Below are 18,840 nucleotides of genomic sequence, written 5' to 3'. Positions count from 1 at the left end.
ATGCTATATGTAGTGTATATATATCTATACACAGTATATTACAGGTGCTTTATATTGGCATGTAATGGATTTCTAGTTACTGAATAACGTAACGATGCTTAAGTAGCATTCATGAGCTAAATAAATCCTGAATAAAGCCTAGTATCTCACAAATTAGAATTCTTTCTCTGAAGGGTTACTAGAGTCTCCTAACTGCTCATTTTCTCAGCCATTTTCTGAGCCATTTTCACCTTTCCGTCAAAGTCAGCATGCCTGCTCATATACCCCACACCTTTTTTATTTGATGCTACAGAGCCATGCTATGCCTCCTTCACTTAAAGGCATTTGGCCTCATTCAGAGAAAATGAAAAACTCTTCTGTAAATGTAAGTAACTTGTTTGTATTAATTGGATGCTTGTAAGTTTTTCAGTAAGTTTGTTTTTTAAAAAGATAAATTTCTTTTAGAGAGAGAGCAACAGGGAGGGGCAGAGGGAGAGAATCCCCATTATACCCCTGTGGAGTGGGAAGCTCAATGTGAGGCTCAGTCTCACAACCTCAAAAGCCATGACCCTAGCTGAAACCAAGAATTGGACACCTAACTGACTGAGCTACCCAGGTGCCTCCCTCTAATAGTTCTCAAAATATAAGTGAATACCTAGTTAAATTGAAGGGTTTTGTTACTGTTTTTGTTTCCAAAGCAATCCAAGGTGGGTCTTGAAATTTAAATGACCAGTAATCACATAACATGGGCTAATGCATGTTTTAATGCTTTTTTTATGAGATGTAATTTATTTATAGTGAAATGCATAGCTTTCATTGTGCCATCAGATAGATGAGTTTTGACAAATGTCAAATATATACACTGGTATAGCTCACACTCCCTACTGAGATAAAGAATGTTTTATTTTTTGAAAATAATCCATTGTAAGCTGGATTTTGTGGCAAGATAGGGTTTTTTTTTTTTTTTAAGTTGGTCTTTTGGATCATATTACATGGTTTTGTTTTTTGTTTTTTTTCTGGATGTGATGTTGATTTGTTCGTATACAAGACTGTAGGTTAATGTTTCTATCTCCATGAAGTACTCTCTACGACTTGTCTAATAAAATAATCAGGTGGGGGTGGTGAACAATGAGTTGCAGTTGAGATCTTTGCCTCATTTTCCCTTGTAGAACAGGGATACTGCCTTTTCCTTTTCTGAAAGTCCTCGGTGGGGTATGTTTTACGGGGACTTTGGAGGTGTTGTACAAAAAAGATTCAGCTGGAGAGTACATTCTGATCCTCAGTATAATAGGAAATGGTAGGAGCATTGTATTAGAGTCGAGTTAAGGATCCGCCTGCCATGTCATCTAGATTTCAACCTAGAATGGAATTTGAAATTTGTAATGTCAGCTTTTGTTTAGAAAATGGATTCTTAAGATCATAAGGTCTTGGGAAATTTTTTTTAAAGCTTTTATCTATTTATTTATTTGACAAAGATAACCCAAGCAGGGGGGAACAGGAGAGGAGAAAGAAGCTAGTACCCCACAGAGCAGGGATCCGAAGGAACCTGACTTGGGACTCCATTCCAGAACCATAACCCGAGCCAAAGGCAGACGCTTCACCAACTGAGCCACTAAGCGCCCCTTAAGTTTTTGTTTTTGTTTTTTATTATTTTTAAAGATTATATTTATTTATTTGACAGACAGAGATCACAAGTAGGCAGAGAGGCAGGCAGAGAGAGAGGAGGAAGCAGGCTCCCTGCTGAGCAGAGAGCCCGATGTGGGACTCGATCCCAGGGCCCTGAGATCATGACCCGAGCCAAAGGCAGCGGCCCAACCCACTGAGCCACCCAGGCGCCCCATGTTTTTGTTTTTTAATGCATTATATAAATTGATGAAATCGGGGTTGCTGGATGGCTCAGTTGGTGAAGCATCTGCCTTTGACTCATGTCATGATCTTGGGGTCCTGGGATCAAGGCCTGCATCAGGCTCTCTACTTGCTCAGCTGAGAATCTGTGAGAATCTGCCTCTCCCTCTCTGCTGTGTGCTCTCCCCTGCTTTCTGTCAAAATTTTTTTTTTTTTAAGATTTTATTTATTTATTTGACAGAGAGAGATCACAAGTAGGCAGAGAGGCAGGCAGAGAGAAGGAGGAAGCAGGCTCCCTGCTGAGCAGAGAGCCCGATGTGGGACTCGATCCCAGGGCCCTGAGATCATGACCCGAGCCGAAGGCAGCGGCCCAACCCACTGAGCCACCCAGGCGCCCCTCTGTCAAATCTTTTTTTAATTCTATTTATCTTTTTTTTTTTTGTCACATTAACATTCTTAGTTTATTAATCCTCTCATGAAAAATCTGCACAATCACCAAAGATAAAGCCACTGCAGCATCTTTACTCCTTCTGTTGTCCAATCTCCAGCTCACTTTTTGCCAGCACCAACATTGGCTTTCGCAGTCCCCTTGACTTTCTTCATTCTGTTCTTGCGTTCTTTTCGCTGTTTTCTTGAGGTCTTTTTCTTCTCATACAGACCATGTCTTGCAAGTCTATGTTTGGGTTCATTTTTCTTTGCATAATCCAAGGAATCATAAATCATGCCAAAGCCAGTTGTCTTGCCACCACCAAAATGGGTTCTGAATCCAAATACAAATATGACATCTGGTGTGGTCTTGTACATTTTGGCTAGTTTTTCCCGAATTTCTGTCTTAGGTACTGTTGCCTTTCCAGGATGAAGGACATCAATAACCATTTGTTTGTGCTGAAGTAGTCGGTTGGTCATGAACTTCCTGGTCCGGATAGTTACTGTGTCGTTCATGATGGCGGCCGAGCTCAATTCTATTTATCTATTAGAGAAAGTGCTTGCACAAGCAGGGGGAGCAGCAGGCAGAGGGAGAGGGAAGAGCAGGCTCCCCTACTCAGCCTGAGCAGGATTCCTAACCCCAGGAGCCTGGGATCATGACCTGAGCTGAAGGCAGACACTTAACTGACTGAGCCACCTGGGCACCCTGGTGTTCCCATTTTTGAACCTCTGTAATATTAATACATTGTATCCCTCTGTGAATAAGGTTAGCTTCTACTCTTCAAACAAAAGCTCAGATGTTCAAAAGTATCTTAGAAACTTTGTACAGTACCTCCTACAGAACTTTCTAAAGGATAAGCAGATATTTCTTTTATTCAGTCAACAAACTTATATGAGTGTGCCTGTTACGTGTCAGGCATAGTTAAGATACTGGTCATATTTCAGTGAACAGAAAAAATTTTGTGAGACTTTTAATTCTTTTGAGCAGATGCCATGCATTTGGCAGGTAGTTGTGAATTGGTCTCTTTTGCTGAAAGTTAGGAGGAAACATGTATAAATCTCAGACAGTGTGAGGACATGTTTCCTTAACATCAGAGGGATGAGTATAAGCCCTAAACAGTATCTTGAACCATCTGGAGAATGCTTTGATTGGTCAGGTTAGTGGGACCCTCATTAGGGTTCTCTGTAATCATACTTAGCATTTCTCAAACATTAACAATGCATAATAATTACCTACAGAGCTGTAGCACTTACTTGCAGTTTCACGCACATAGTAGGTTCAGTAAGTGTTGAATCAGAGATTGGAGAAACAGATTTTGGGAAAAGTGGGGTTTTTTGTTTTGTTTGTTTGTTTGGCTTTTTTTTTTTTTTTTTTTAAGATTCTGTTTTTGGGACACCTGGGTGGCTCAGTCAGTTAAGCAGCTGTTCAGGTGTCAAGTCCCACATGGGGCTCCTTGTTCAGCGGGGAGCCTGCTTCTCCCTCTGCCTGCCACTCCACCCTGCTTGTGCACACACATGTTCTATCTCTCTCTGGCAAATAAATAAAATCTTTTAAAAAAGAGAGAGATTTTGTTTTTAAGTAGTCTTTGTACCCATTGTGGGCCTCATACTCGCAACCTTGGGATCAAGAGTCTCATACTCTGTTCTGACTGAGCTAGCCAGATATCCCTGGAAAAGGATCTTTTTTTTAAACAGCTTTAATGAGATAATTGACATACATAATTTATCACCTATTCAAAATGTACAGTTCATTGGTTTTTAGTGTGTGTTCAGAGTTGTGCAGTCATCACCATAATCTGATTTTACAGTATTTATTAGCTGGTAAACAAGAAAATAAAGTGATCTTGTTTTACTATGTCTCAAACACGCTGGCTTTTTGTAAGTTTGTTGTGAATACCAAACTTCAGGCACACTAACTCCCATCCACCTCTCTACCTGGCCATCTTCCATTTTATACTTTCAAGAATTAACCATGCTTCTTCATCAGAAAAACTTTCCTTAATGACTCTGTCTAAAAGATGGGTTGGGTTGCCATAATTTGGACCTTCTCAGAACCAGTCTCTCCTCCTCACTTCTGTTTTGTTTGTTTTTAAGTAGGCACCATGCCCAGTCTGGAAGCCCAATGTGGGGCTTGAATACAAGACCTGAGATTGAGACCTGAGCTGAGATCGAGTTGGCCGTGGGGCATCTGGGTGGCTCAGTCATTAAGCATCTGCCTTCAGCTCATGATCCCAGGGTCCTGGCTGGGATTGAGGCACCCCCCCCAACACACACACCATTGGGCTCCCTGCCTCTCCCTCTCCCACTCTCCTAGCTTGTGTTCCCTCTCTCACTATATCTCTCTCTGGCAAATAAATCTTTTTCTTTTTTTTTTTTTAAGATTTTATTTATTTATTTGACAGGTCACAAGTAGAGAGGTAGGCGGGGGCGGGGGAGGCCTGGGGAGCAGGCTCCCTGCTGAGCAGAGCCCATTGTGGGGCTCCATCCCAGGACCCTGAGATCATGACCTGAGCCAAAGGCAGAGGCTTAACCCACTGAGCCACCCAGGTGCCCCAAATAAATAAAATCAAAAAAGGAAAAAGAGTTAGCCGCTTAACCAATGAGCCACCTAGGCGCCTGCATCATGTGTTATTTACTTGGATGCAAGTAAGCTTGTAAGCTGTGAGAGCAAAAATTACAAAGTTTTATCTTGTCAGGTACTATAAATACTGAATGGATCAATAATAGTAGCTTTAGTACTGGATAGTGGTATGTCCATATATAAAGCACAGTTTTTGGTTTTGTGTTTTTATAATGTTTGGGGTAAGGAATGGTTACATATCTTTAAAGGCAAAGGGCAAGGCACAAGGAGGCTAAGGAGCTTGAAAATGTTACAGCATTAATTCAAGGCTGTATTGTGATCAGAGGATTAGTAGTAGTGGTTTTGGAGGATTGGGATGAAGAAGGAAAACAAATTACCTTAGTTAATGTTAGTATTGATGAATAAAACACGCATCTGATGCCCAACTTTCAGATCTTACTCTGTGGTCTCTTCACCTTAAAAATTAGTTTTGAGGGGTGCCTGGGTGGCTCAGTGGGTTAAGCCTTTGCCTTCGGCTCAGGTCATGATCTCAGGGTCTGGGATCCAGCCCCACATTGGGCTCTCTGCTCAGCGGGAAGTCTGCTTCCCCCTCTCCCTCTGCCTGCCTCTCTGCCTACTTGTGACTGTCAAGTAAATTAAAAAAAAAAAGAGCAGTGTATAGAATTGGTGAATCATACATTGTACACCTGAACCTAATACAACACAGTATGTTAACTAACTGGAATTGAAATTAAAAACTTAAAAAACAAAAAATGTTTCGCAACAGGGAATTATTTATTTATTTAAGATTTTATTTATTTATTTGACAGAGAACGAGATCGGAAGTAGCAGAGAGGCAGGCAGAGAGAGGGGGACTCAGGCTCCCTGCTGAGCAGAGAGCCCGAAGTAGTGCTCAGATCCCAGGCAGAGGCTTTAACCCACTGAGCCGCCCAGGCACCCCTCAAAACAGGGATTATTAACCTGGTAGGGATATCCCCCATTCTAACCTCACAAGGAGGGATAGGAAGAAAATTACATCTTTTTTTTTTCCTTTTTTTAAGATATTATTTATTTGACAGAGCACAAGCAGTGGGAGTGGTAGGCGCGGAAGAGGGAAAAGCTGAGCAGGGAGCCTGATGCAGGGCCCAATCCTAGGGTCATGGAATCGTGACCTGGGTTGAAGGCAGACTCTTAACTGACTGAAGCCACCCAGGCTCCCCTACACCTTATCTTCATGAACTTCTAACTGAATCTAGTAAGATCGTCCCAGACTAGGATGGTTCGTTGTATGGCTTTTAGACTTTATGGTGCTGTGAAAGTGGTATGTATTCAGTAGAAACAATGCTTTGAGTTCTGATCTTTCCCCAGGCTAGCAGCTTGTGGTATGACACTCGTGATATTGCTGGGCGGCAGTCGGGAGGCAGCTCCTGGTCAGTCAGGTGATCATGAGGGTAAACACCTGGTGTATTTACAACCATTTTACCCCCATAAAACCATTCTGGGTGTTTTGGTTTTTTTTTTCCTTTCAGTACTGTGTTTAATAAATTGCATGAATTACTGAACACTTTATTATAAAATAGGCTTTGTGTTAGAAGATTTTGCCCAACTGTTGTCCAATTTATGTGTTCTTAAGTACATTTAAGGTAGGCTAGGCTAAGTAAAGGCGTTCAGTATATCACGTGTATTAAATACATTTTTGTCTTAGATATTTTCATTTAGGATGGGTTTAACAGAATATAACCCCATTATAAATTGAGGAAAATCTGTATATGTATTATAAATGTTGGGCGCCTGGGTGGCTCAGTTGGTTAGGCAACTGCCTTCAGCTCAGGTCATGATCCTGGAGTCCCCGGATGGAGTCCCCTACCGGGCTCCTGGCTCCATAGGGAGTCTGCTTCTCCCTCTGACCTTTTCCCCTCTCACACTTGATCGCGCGCGCTCTCTCTTAAATAAATAAAATCTTAATAAATAAATAAATGTAGGCAGGAAATCTCCACTAGTTTAGCAGTACCTGTGATTTTGTCACCACTAGAAATCACAGATATTTCCATAGCACATAATTGTTGCAGATATCTCAGAATATTGTTTACACTCATAATTTTCATAATTAATAGTCCTAATTAGATCTGCCCTTATATCTCATTAATAATGAACATGTACTTTACTGTATCAAAATTAAGTAATCTTAGTGTGGCTGAATTTCCCTGTAATTGTTCTCTTTTATAATGCTATGTATTTTTTGCATATAAAATATTCTGAGAAGGAATCTGTAGGTTTTATTGGACTAACAAAGATGTGAGATCTATGGTAATCTTTCTGAAAAGATTCAGAAATACTGGTATAGGAGTACTGTACCTCGACTCCCCAAATTGTTCAGACCAGTTCTTTGTTGTGACTAACTACATTTGATGCAAGTTTGGTCACTCACTTGGTAGATTTCCAATATTTATTTTCTTTTCCCTTCCTAGCCTTGTTTAAGTCTCAGTTACTGATATGCTCACTGATGCTCTCCCCAGGCATGTGAGATTGTAAAGATGGGAAAATCAGCCAGTTAAAAAAGGTCGAACAGTTTGAAGAAATATTTAAAAGTAAATTAAAAGATGGGATAAATACATCTAAAATTCTTGGTATCATATTTAACATCATTATTACTTTGATTGCCATCCCTACAGCTCAAACTGGTCTTTTCTCAGTTGCTTCATCTCTCAAAGAGTTGTCAGTATGGAGAAATCAGTCTGATCTGTGCTTATGTTTATAGTTCTAGGTATTCCACAGTGTCTGTTGATTAAACCTGATCCTCTACTTCCTTAGAATAGCCAGATAGCATTGAAGAATCTCAAACCATTTCAGAGGATTTCTATAAATCCAAAGGATTATGGATAAAAATTTATGTGTTACTGACCTTTGAAAATCTGAAGTGTGTTTTTGGCTTATTTAAAATTTTTTTTTTAATTTATTTGACAGAGAGCGATCACAAGTAGGCAGAAAGGCAGGTGGGGGTGGGGGGGAAATGCAGGCTCCCCACCAAGCAGAGAGCCTGATTCGGGGCTCAATCCCAGGACCCTGGGATCATGACCTGAGCTGAAGGCAGAGGCCCAACCCACTGAGCCACCCAGGCACCCCTTTTAATTTTTTTTTAAATTAGGCTTCATGCTGATTGTGGAGCCCATTGCGGGGCTTGAACTTAACAATGCTGAGATCAAGAGTTGGATGCATAACTGATTGAGCCATTCAGATGCCCCTGAATTGTATTTTATTTTATTTTACTTTTAAAGATTTTATTTATTTATTTGACAGGCAGAGATTACAAGTAGGCTGAGAGGCAGGCAGAGAGAGAGAAGGAGGAAGCAGGCTCCCTGCTGAGCAGAGAGCCCAACGTGGGGCTTGATCCCAGGACCCTGGGATCATGACCTGAGCTGAAGGCAGAGGCTTTAACCCACTGAGCCACCCAGGCATCCCCTGAATTGTATTTTAAATGTGATGTTGCAAGAGAAGGAAATAAATAGATGCTCTTAAATTTTTGATGACAGGCGAAATCAAGTTTTAGTTACTAAATTCTAGGTACCTTGTATTCAGAGTAAAATGGAGACCACAAATCTAAGGAGCAGTTATGGGCAAGGAAAGTTATGGAGAATGAGAGTTAACACAGCAGTCTTGTTTATTTATAATTAATAGAAAACCAAGAGGTACCCCATATTTAGTCCTATGTCTAGTTCTCTTTGAAAAGGGCTGAAGATTTACCATGAATCAGAATGTACTTGAAACTGTCTTGCATTGTTGGTTGTTTTCGTAATGAATGCCATTAATAACATGGAGCTTCATAAGTACTGACAATTTTAGGTTAGAGGTTATAGTGCCAAAGACTCAAGTTCTTAGATTTCTGAGGCTTCCAGAAGTAATCAGATGACTGCAGTACCAGAAGGATGTGAGACTCAAGTATTTAAATTGAGAGTAGAGGGTTTTTTTTGTGGTTGAAAATGGCCTTCTGTTCAAGTCTGGTAATTTAGGGGGTGGGGGCGGGTGGTGGTGGGGATCAGCTAGATTCTACTAGACCAGATCTTATTTTCTACCTCATGAAAAGGAACATAAAGATTGGATGATGATGATGGCTTGGCATGAAAGAAAGTTTGAGAGATGGTGTCTTGAGAATGGAGATGCTGTTAGACCTCTGATTCAGTGTTCCTTCTTTTTAGTTGTTCAGTGAAGACTTTGACATTAATGACCTAAAGATGGGAAGATAAGTGCACAGGTGTGCCTGTTAAGAATATCACTTGTAAACTTCTATAATTACTTGGCCAGTTTAAATCAAAGATGAGTAGGTGCTTCCTGATGATTTTATACTTCAAGTACTGAGTGGTTTTGTTGTCCTTGTTTCGTTTTCCTTGTGTGCTAAATCAATCACTCCCCAGGCTTTTAGAGCCTCTAATTTGGCTTTTTATTCTTTAATTCAGCAAATGTTACTGAGTATTTCTCGCAAGTAAGACATTGTTCTGGATGCTGGGAATATGGAGTTGTGAATGAGACAAATACAATGGCTGCCCATATTGTATTAGTGAGGACTCTCCAGAGAAACAGAACCAATGGGTGATACATAGATAAGCAGAAAGAGATTTATTATGAGGCATTGGCTTACACCTGTGGAGGCAGAAGTCTAGTTTGAGGTGTGCAAGCTGGAGGCCTAGAAAAACCAGTGTTGTAGTTTTGGTCCCAAGCCTAAAGGCCTGAGAACTGTAAACATAGATAACTGAGGGCGGAAGGTGGATGTCTCAGCTCTAGCAGACGAATTTTTCCTTCCTCTGCTTTTTAGTTTTATTTCCTTTTGTTCTGTTCAAGTCCTCCACTTGGGGGTAGGTTATCCTCTTTACTTAGTCTGTCACTCAAGTGCTAATCTTGATTCAAAGACTCAGGAGGATTCAAAGATTCAGATCTCTGGAGACATCTTCACAGACACCCCCCAAAAATGTCCTATCCTATCCCAACATGTCCCCAAAAATGTCCAGCTATCCCATTCCAACATCCCTTACTTAGCCCAGGCAAAAGATTAACTAACCATCACACCTATCAAACTGACTGAGTGGAGGACCTACATTAATTAAACAAGTCTTCTGTTATTATTATCCTAGTCATAGAGATGGAAAACATATTTTAATGCTTTAATCTGAACTGCATACTTATTTATTTGAGAGGGTGAGAAAGCATGAGCACAGGGAGCAGCAGGAGAGGGAGAAGCAAGCTCCTAGCTGAGCTCAATCCCAGTACCCTGAGATCATGACCTGAGCAGAAGGCAGATGCTTAACCGACTAAACTACCCAGGTCACCTGAACTGCATATTTATGATAATTATACTAATTTATGGTTCTTGGAAGCCCTTAGGTCTCATAGTAGTACTTAAAATATTTCATTCATTTTATTTCATTTCTAAGGGTTTTTTTTTTAATTTCCATAAAGAGATATGCAGAGAAAAATCCCTAACATCAGATCTCCAACTATAACACTTTAAAAAAAAAAAAAGATTTATTTATTTACTTGAGAGGGAGTATGTGAGAGGAAGTGGAAGAGGGAGAAGGGGAGAGAATCTCAAGCAGACTCTTCTGAGCATGGAGCTGGAAGCAGGGCTCAGTCTACTATATATAGCTTATTTCACAGGTCACAGCCTGAGCCAGAACCGAGGTTTGGCCACTCAACTGATAGTGCCACCCCGCACCCCTCCAGCCATGGCACTTCTAATTGGTCACTATGTCATTCTCTTCATTCTCCCACTCCCCCATTTCTACAATGCGTATTGATGCCAAAGCTAATCTTAAAATGTTGATTGAATTCTATTATGTCCCCCACCACACTCTACTGATAGTTCACCAGTTATTTAAAGAACTTAAAGCTTTTGAGCTTGGCTTTCAAGAGTCTATAATGAAGCCTTGAATTATAAGTCACCTTGACTTTCCTCTTAATAAGAGCCTGGAGTTTATTCTTGCCCCTGCCTAGCATGCCCCTTGACTACTTCCTTTTCAAAGTATTATCCCTTTGTCAAGATCTGACTGGTGATAGACCATTTTTACAAGGGTTCTTTGGATAAATTTAATTACTGTTGATCTTTTGGTTTTCTGAATTCTCTTAGCACTGTCAGGCCCTCTTATATTCTCCTTTTCATGTGTCTTAATTTTTTAACTAGGTTTAGTTTGGATATGGGTTTAGAGGAAGGGAAATAAGAGCAAACAGGTGGACTTTGCCTTTTTTAGCATCTTCTTTAGAACTTAAGGTAGCTTTCTTAATGCTTTAAGTCATGACAGTTATATAAATTTCAAACTCATTCTTTGGCCTTCGACTTTGATTGGTCAGGCAACTCTAGGTCTGAAAGCGTTCATTTAAAACAAGTAAATGGGGGTGCCTGGGTGGCTTAGTGGGTTAAGCCCCTGCCTTCAGCTTGGATCGTGATCTCACAGTCCTGGGATAGAGAGAATCAGGCTCTCTGCTCAGCAGGGGGCCTGCTTCCCTCTCTCTCTTGCTTGCCTGTCTGCCTGTTTGTGATCACTCCTACCTGCTTGTGATATCTCTGTCAAATAAATAAAATTAAAAAAAAGAAATAAAACAAGTAAATGGAAAATGAGACTCTTGTACTTTTTTTTTTTTAACTTTCGTCCATTAAATTACTTGGTTTTTCTGCTTGTTTTGAAACTTTGTAAGAATAAGGTCCAAATCAAACCAGAGTTCGTTCTTTAATTGCATAGATATTTGAGTACCTACACTGTATATGTACATCACTTTATCATATTCTAGCAACATACACCATACATTAAAAAGGTCTAAAGATAATATCTGAGTTTTTGTATTGGTTAGTTTCAGATTGTCTGCAGACTTAACATACACCATACATTAAAAAGGTCTAAAGATAATATCTGAGTTTTTGTATTGGTTAGTTTCAGATTGTCTGAAGACTTAAATGATCTCAGAGAATCAGGTTAGTGTTTGCTTGCTCATTACCCAGGTTCTTTGAAGACAATTTGAAACCAATAGTAAGGTCTGACCTAGGTATGGAGACAGAAACACCACAAGATGACAGCACCCACATATTGTATTGTCAGGGGGTTTGATTGTGTATACAAGTAGCAGTCAGTGGCTGTGGGAAGTCAGAAATGGAGCAGTGTGGAACAGGTTACTTGAGGATGCTTTTTTTGGTGTCTGGGTGTTAGGACTTTGGGGTTGAAAGTAGAGAGTTAGAAGCTTATTTAGAATAAGAGTAGAAAACACAGAGGTGAGGGTAGAAACTGAGTAAGTAGGATTTGGATGAGTTATAGACTGTTCTTGGCTCCTAATCTGTGTGTAATAATGTCTGGATGAGTTAGAGAGGTGGAAAGCACAGATGGGAGGGTTGTGGGTTAACTTTAGAGAAATAAGCTATATATTCCTTGAGACCAAAAGGAAGTATGAAAGATAGAAACACACCTGTCACTTAGGTTTAAGGAATTTCGGTACCAGTCTCTGTACAACAGGAAGACCTAATTCAGAAATACATGGTTTTTCTGTGGAGAAAATGAGTTTGAACATTCCTATTTTAGCTGCCTTTTATGGACTGCTTATTATTATTATTATTATTATTTTGACGTTGAGAATAGCAGATATGTCTTACACACTTAATGCAAGTAAGGAGGAAAATGCCCAATAACTTTAGCGTTTCTGAAATTCTGAAATTTTAACAGAATATTCTGTTAAAAGCTAATTTTGCAGATGACTTCTCAGAGTTCTTTATGAAGTCCCATGTAATCGCATGAAGAAAGGAAATAGGAATTTTTGCCTTTTACATTTCAGGTTGGTAATTGTGTTAGATGGATGATTGTAAAATTTACTCAACTGTTTTAGTTTTCTTAGTGAGCTATCCAGTGGAAATCTATCATGCAGAGATGAAATGTGGTCTAAGGAGAGTTGGTTTTTGCTTTCCCCTTTTACCTTTATCTTTTTGTACCTTCTCACTGCCTTAGCTCTTTCTGGATTTGGTGGTGATGTTTTGTTTTGTTTTTGATGCAGAAAAATGGTTTATTAAAGCACAGGGACAGGACCCTTGGGCAGAAAGAGCTGCTGCCTGGATTTGGTGTTCTTGTATGGAATATTTCTTTTTCTTTAAAACCTAGATAAATTGGGGACACCTGGGTGGCTCAGCCATTGACCATCAGGGTCCTGGGATCAAGCCCCTAGTGGGGCTCCCTGCTCAGTGGGAAGCCTGCTTCTCCCTCTCCCACGAGTCCTGCTTGTGTTCCCTCTCTCTCAAATAAATCTTTGGAGAAAGAAAAGGATCTTTGCTTTGTAAGATTGGTTGTTTCCTTCATTTCTTTTTAGGAAGTAGTATCAGGTGAGATTAAGGAACTTAACAGAGGTCATAGGAATCAGTGGCAAATGGATATAGAATTCAAATGCTTTGGTAAGAGGAGTGTCAATGTTACCATGCAGGTTCTGTATTCTATCTTTTTTTTTTTTTTTTAAGATTTTATTTATTTATTTGACAGAGAAAGATCACAAGTAGGCAGAGGGGCGGGGGGCAGGCTCCCCGCTGAGCAGAGAGCTGATGCGGGACTTGTTCCCAGGACCCTGAGATCATGACCCGAACTGAAGGCAGCGGCCTAACCCACTGAGCCACCCAGGTGCCCCTCCCTGTATTCTAACTTAATATGGCAGTGGGACCGCTTGACAGAAGAAACTCTTCTTATTCTTATTTTCTGTTGGGCAGTATAGTCAGTCAATGGACTCATCATCTGAATAGAGGAAAACTTAATCTTTTTTTTTTTAAAAGATTTATTTATTTATTTATTTGACAGAGATCACAAGTAGGGAGAGAGGCAGGCAGAGAGAGAGGGAGAAGGCTCCTTGCTGAGCAGAGAGCCTTATGTGGGGCTCCATCCCAGGACCCCAGGACCATCACCTGAGCCGAAGGCAGAGGCTTTAACCCACTGAACCACCCAGGCGCCCCGAGGGAAACTTAATCTTAAATAAAACCAAACTGGGGCACTTGGCTGGCTCAGTCAGTGGAGCATGCCACTCTTGATCTCGGGGTTGTGAGTTCCAGCACCACGTTGGGTGTAGCAGTTAAAATGTAGATTTAAAAAAATACATGGTACCTTTATTTACTTACTTATTTTTAAAGATTTTATAAGTAATCCGTTTACCCATTGTGGGGCTCAAACTCTCATAACCCTAAGATCAAGAGTGGCATGCTCTACTGACCAGTCAGACAAGTGCCCCATAGTAACTTCAATAAAATAAACAGATAAGGAAAACTATTTTATTCCTAGAGCTTTTTAGAAATTTAGTGATAGTAAGTGCTAATCACCTTTTCATAAAGCTTTCCCTTTCTGTCTTTTGTTAGGTGGTATGGTCAGGAAAAAGACTATAATGTGCTAGTCATGGATCTTCTTGGACCCAGCCTCGAAGACCTCTTCAATTTCTGTTCAAGAAGGTTCACGATGAAAACTGTACTTATGTTAGCTGACCAGGTATGTGAAATTTTGATGAAAATAAAAAGTGAGAATACTAATAATTTAACTGTAATATAAATTTTTATAAACCAGAATATGTATAATCCTATGCTATGTAACCTTATGTTTAGCAAAAATAAAAAAGACATAATAGTAGGTATACTCATTCAAGTGTACTACTTTAATTCAGTTTAATAGTTAATTCCTGTGACATAGGACAAAAGGTTATATTGGTTGCTAACCTGTAGAATAGTAGTTTTCACATTGTTTAATCAGATGGAATCTGTATTTTAGTGAAGAATATAGCGGGTTTCTTATAAGATTTTTGAAGAAAAGGCTTGATACTGTAAAACTGCTGTGGAAGAGAATAACATTTTTAAAATTTAGATTGGACATCAAAATAAAATGAGATGATACACTGGCATATGAGGTACAATTTTTAAAAGTATAAATCAGGGGATTAGAAAATAGTGTTCATTCTCTGTAATCAGAGCCTGATATTCCAGTAAGATTAACATAAAAATACTGAGTGACTCAGGGAAATATTAGCAGATTACATTGTTTTAATTGTGGTATGTTAAGAACTCAAACATTGAAGGTTAGGATCCTCCTCATATATTTTAACTAACATGTAAATGAATCCTAATAAAAGTTTATATTCCATAGGTTCTGTAACACATAGGTATTCATAGGTGAGCATTTATTCAGGGCTTTCTGCTTTACTTGGCACCAGAGAGTGCAGAGAAGAGTAAGAACTCAAGTCCCTTTGCCCTAGGAGTGTATGGTTTAGTAGAGAAAAATGGAAAAGGTACAGTGTTCAAGGTTTTGTGATAGAAGTCTATACTGGGTACACTGGTAATAGGAAAAAAATGTATTTCAGGGAAGGGGGTTGCAATAAAGCAGTGTTAGGCTTAAGGAGTTAGCTGCTAAGTCTTGGCTCTGTAGGTGATAGAGAACACTTGAAGGTAAGTAGTTGGTGCCATTTATTATCTTTGGCCAAACCTTTTCCCAGTGAATCAATGATCCTGGTTTAATGATGGGTATCAGTTAGCCTAGGACAACTAAGTACATTAAGTGAGAGAAATTTTCTGTTTTTCTTCCTTTAATAAAGTACAAGTTGCTGCAATAACTAAATGTGCTGTTTGGACATTGTATATACATCTGCTTCCTTGAAATTACAGTTTAAGCTAGAGATTATAGATTTAAGAGACATTTTGTCAAAGTTCAGAATCTGTATGGTATTAAAAGCTCTAGAGAAAGTGGGGGCAAATAAAAAATAGAATCCTGACAGATATACTGAGAAGAGTAAGAACATATGGGTAGAAAGATAAAGTTAATCTTTGGTTATTGAAAACATTTTCAAATACTTTTAAGTGTCTTCCAGAGAAGATAGACATATTTGATAATTTGACATTTTATTCTAGAAGTGATAGGGGAAAAAAGTGATGCTGTAGTAACAAGACAGTTTTTAAAAATTGGAATTTATTTACATAACAAATGAGAGATTAAAAAAGATTGTTATATGCAAAGAATTCTTAAATTTGATCAAGAGAAGAATTTCTCTTAAAGAGAAGAATTGACAGGATACAGATCGGCAGTTCCATAATAATAAATGGCCAGACTTTCAAACTGTTAGTGAAGAAGTGAGGTCAATACCTGTCATTGGCAAAATTTAGAAGGAACTAAAATAAGTTTGCTAATGGGAAAAGGGATACTCTGAAGTATTGCTAGAAAATGAATTATTAGAGCCTATTTTAAAAGACAGTCTGAAATAATTGAATCATTGAAATAATTGAGAAATAATGTGTTGCTTTTCTTGTATCATAATTCAAATTACATAATTAACCCCCTCTTTTTTTTTCCAGATGATCAGTAGAATTGAATATGTGCATACAAAGAATTTTATACACAGAGACATTAAGCCAGATAACTTCCTAATGGGTATTGGGCGTCACTGTAATAAGGTTAGTCAAATGTTCTTTGCATGAAAGAACAAAGAGTTAAAAACTCCCGAGAATTGCTTTGGTAAACCAGTCTTTAAAAAGTCATAGGAAATTATATTTGCTGTTGATGATTGCTTTAAAAGATTGTGCTAGAAAGATAATCAGCTAACTCTATTAACTTAGTAACTTGAAGTAAATTTTCTCCCAACTTACCCAACCGAGGTTAATTATCTGTATGGAAATAAAAAATTCCCAAGGGCTTTATACTGAAATGTAATACCTGTTATTTAATTATTAAACAGTTGTATCTGTTTTTCACTCATTCAAATAGTAAAAAACCCCATATTCTCTTTTTCCTGAATGCTAAAATCAGATTTTAACCTTTGTCTCTGAAGTGTGGGTTTTTGTAATATATGTGCTTGTGCCAGCGTGGGAACCACTGACCCATCTGTCACCATGGAGTTAACATTTGCTGACTGAGCATGATCATAATGAGAATTCTTCAGTCCTTGGATTTGTGTATTCAAAAGGATAACTTTTGGGTCTGCTTCAAAAGTAGTTGACAGTTTCTTACTTGGGTGCCAAGTTGGGTAGATCTCCACCCCACCTTCCCCTTTCAAAGGAAGATACATAGTCAAGTGAAACAAACATACAACAAAATTAGTGTTCATTGGGGTCTCAGAATGGTTAACATACGGGGTGATCGGGTTTTAGCTAGTGACGCATGACTGCAGTTAGAAACTAACTGTGTTGAAATTTTTTCTGCAATGATTAGTTTTATTGAGTGAATTGCTTTTATTTATCGATTCAATGTTGAGCTCGGGCAGACAGGCAGCATTGGCAATGCACTAAGCATGTTATGATCTGATGATCTGATAGAAATTCTCAACTTCAGGACAACTTGGGATTTTTTGGTTTTTGTGGTTTTTTTGTTTTGTTTTATTTTGTTTTTGGAAAGAAGATTCCCATTTGTTTTATTAAGTAACTAGGAAATGTTTGGTGTTTTTAGGTCTGGCTATAAATGTTTACCTTTGTTTGCCTGTATGAATGCCAACTTGTAGCCATTACCATTAGAACTGGTATTATTTGTTAATGTGTGAGACATTAATGTTGATCTGACCAAGTTTCAGGAAATTAAATTTTTTTGTTGAAAGCTAAACTTTAAATAATGAAAGGTGTATATATCTACATATAACTTACCTTGCCATTCCCAGATTGCTGTTGCTGCTTATTTTTTTTAAATACTATGTAGCTTCTGTCTCTGAAGCATCCAGGTTCTTAATTGTTATTATAAAACCTGGTAATTAAATTGAAAAAAAAATTACTAGTCTTAATTTGGGGGCAGTTTTGTTAGTTTGACCCTGATCTTTTGGCCATTTCCCAGCCCTCTTTCCCCATTTTCTTCCTGCTAATGACCCGTTATCCTCTTGTGATCTGTGTTCTGCATGTCGACATTGCAGTACATGGTTTTGTCTTTAAATGACCTAGATAATACCTCTTTGCTTCACCCCCCCCTTTAAAAATAGCTTGTTAATTACATAGTTGTGTTAGGATATCCAATTTGCCCCGTGATGAAAACGTTTTTAGGATCTTATGTCCTCAAGAGAGAGAATTTAAAAAAAAAAACACTTTGGAGCTGCTTGCTGTTAATACAGTTCAGAGAGACCCTAGAGTAGAAGTGTAGTGTTTTCACTTAACTAAGATTCAAATTCTGAATGTTGTTCTTGAACATTTTAGATTAGTGTTTTGTTTATGTAGTTGGTTTTTAGTGTTTCTTTCTGTATCGTAGTTTGAAAAAAATGCCAGTTTTATGAGACTGGATTCTTTGGTTAGCTTGTTGTAGTAGTATTCTATTCATGGGGGAAAAAAGAGTGGGGGGCTTTTGAGGTGTTTTTGTTTTTGTTTTTTAAGTCAAATTTCTTACTCGGAAAATTGTTCTGAATTTGATATTTTAGGAGTGACCACTCCAATCTTAGTGAATTTGTTCATCTCTTCCAGTAATCAGCCCTGCATGCTTATGAAAACCAATTTTGAGGTGACTAAATGCCTTCTACCTCTTCCTTACTGAAGATTTTTTTCCCCTGTACAATCATTTTTGGGGAAGGGCAGATTGTGATACCAAATATTGCAGAGCCAAATTCCCCGTTTTTGATTAAAAAAATTAAAAGAGCCAAATGTCACCATTGCTATCCCTGATTCAGGCAGTGACACAATATAGTGGCATTAAAAACTTGAGTACTTTCCAGAATTCAAATGTTCTTGAGCATGTGATTCTTATTTGGAAAACTGAGAAGCTACAGTGCTTGGTGGAAGAAGGATGGCATTTGGCTACCCTGTTCTTTCTCTAATGCCTCGGTGTTGCCTGTCTGCGCCGGCCATTGTTGCAATGTAAGCAATACTGTTTGATGCACTGCCACCCTCTATTGTCTGTTTAGTGTTTAGAATCTCCAGTGGGGAAGAGGAAAAGAAGCATGACTGTTAGTACTTCTCAGGACCCATCTTTCTCAGGATTAAACCAGGTCTGAAACTGTCTCCTATTCCAACCTCAATCCCAAATTCATGTGCTTTTCTTTCTTATTGTTTTATTTTGATTATTTTTGTTTTGTTTTAATTCTGGAGAATGTAG

General features: G+C 38.7%; 2 protein-coding genes across 9 annotated transcripts in view; one reads left to right on the top strand and one right to left on the bottom strand.

Annotated features, from left to right (window-relative positions):
* The window catches only part of CSNK1A1 (casein kinase 1 alpha 1), a 44,906-nt gene that overhangs the window by 5,244 nt on the left and 20,822 nt on the right, over positions 1 to 18,840 (top strand). For 6 of the 8 annotated variants that reach the window (XR_006606614.1, XR_006606613.1, XM_004737861.3 and 3 more), the window contains exons 3-5: positions 14,163 to 14,289; positions 16,137 to 16,235; positions 18,650 to 18,733. Coding sequence is in view for 4 of the 8 variants with exons in the window: in XM_004737861.3 (XP_004737918.1) it covers positions 14,163 to 14,289; positions 16,137 to 16,235; positions 18,650 to 18,733 (310 nt within the window). In the remaining 4 variants the exon portion in view is untranslated. The remainder of the gene's footprint in view (positions 1 to 14,162; positions 14,290 to 16,136; positions 16,236 to 18,649; positions 18,734 to 18,840) is intronic. The other 2 variants (XR_006606616.1, XR_006606615.1) reach the window with 1 other exon arrangement.
* On the bottom strand, positions 2,272 to 2,786 carry LOC123391929 (40S ribosomal protein S24-like). The gene has a single exon (XM_045079560.1). It carries the CDS (start codon positions 2,764 to 2,766, stop codon positions 2,374 to 2,376), a length of 393 nt encoding a protein of 130 aa, XP_044935495.1. The 5' UTR covers positions 2,767 to 2,786; the 3' UTR covers positions 2,272 to 2,373.

This window comes from Mustela putorius, unplaced genomic scaffold (genome assembly GCF_011764305.1).
Source record: "Mustela putorius furo isolate JIRA1106 unplaced genomic scaffold, ASM1176430v1.1 tig00000407_pilon_pilon_pilon, whole genome shotgun sequence".
NCBI classification, from domain to species: domain Eukaryota; kingdom Metazoa; phylum Chordata; class Mammalia; order Carnivora; family Mustelidae; genus Mustela; species Mustela putorius.
The sequence above is the reverse complement of the archived record's forward strand: the minus strand, read 5'-3'. Positions and strand labels throughout refer to the sequence as shown.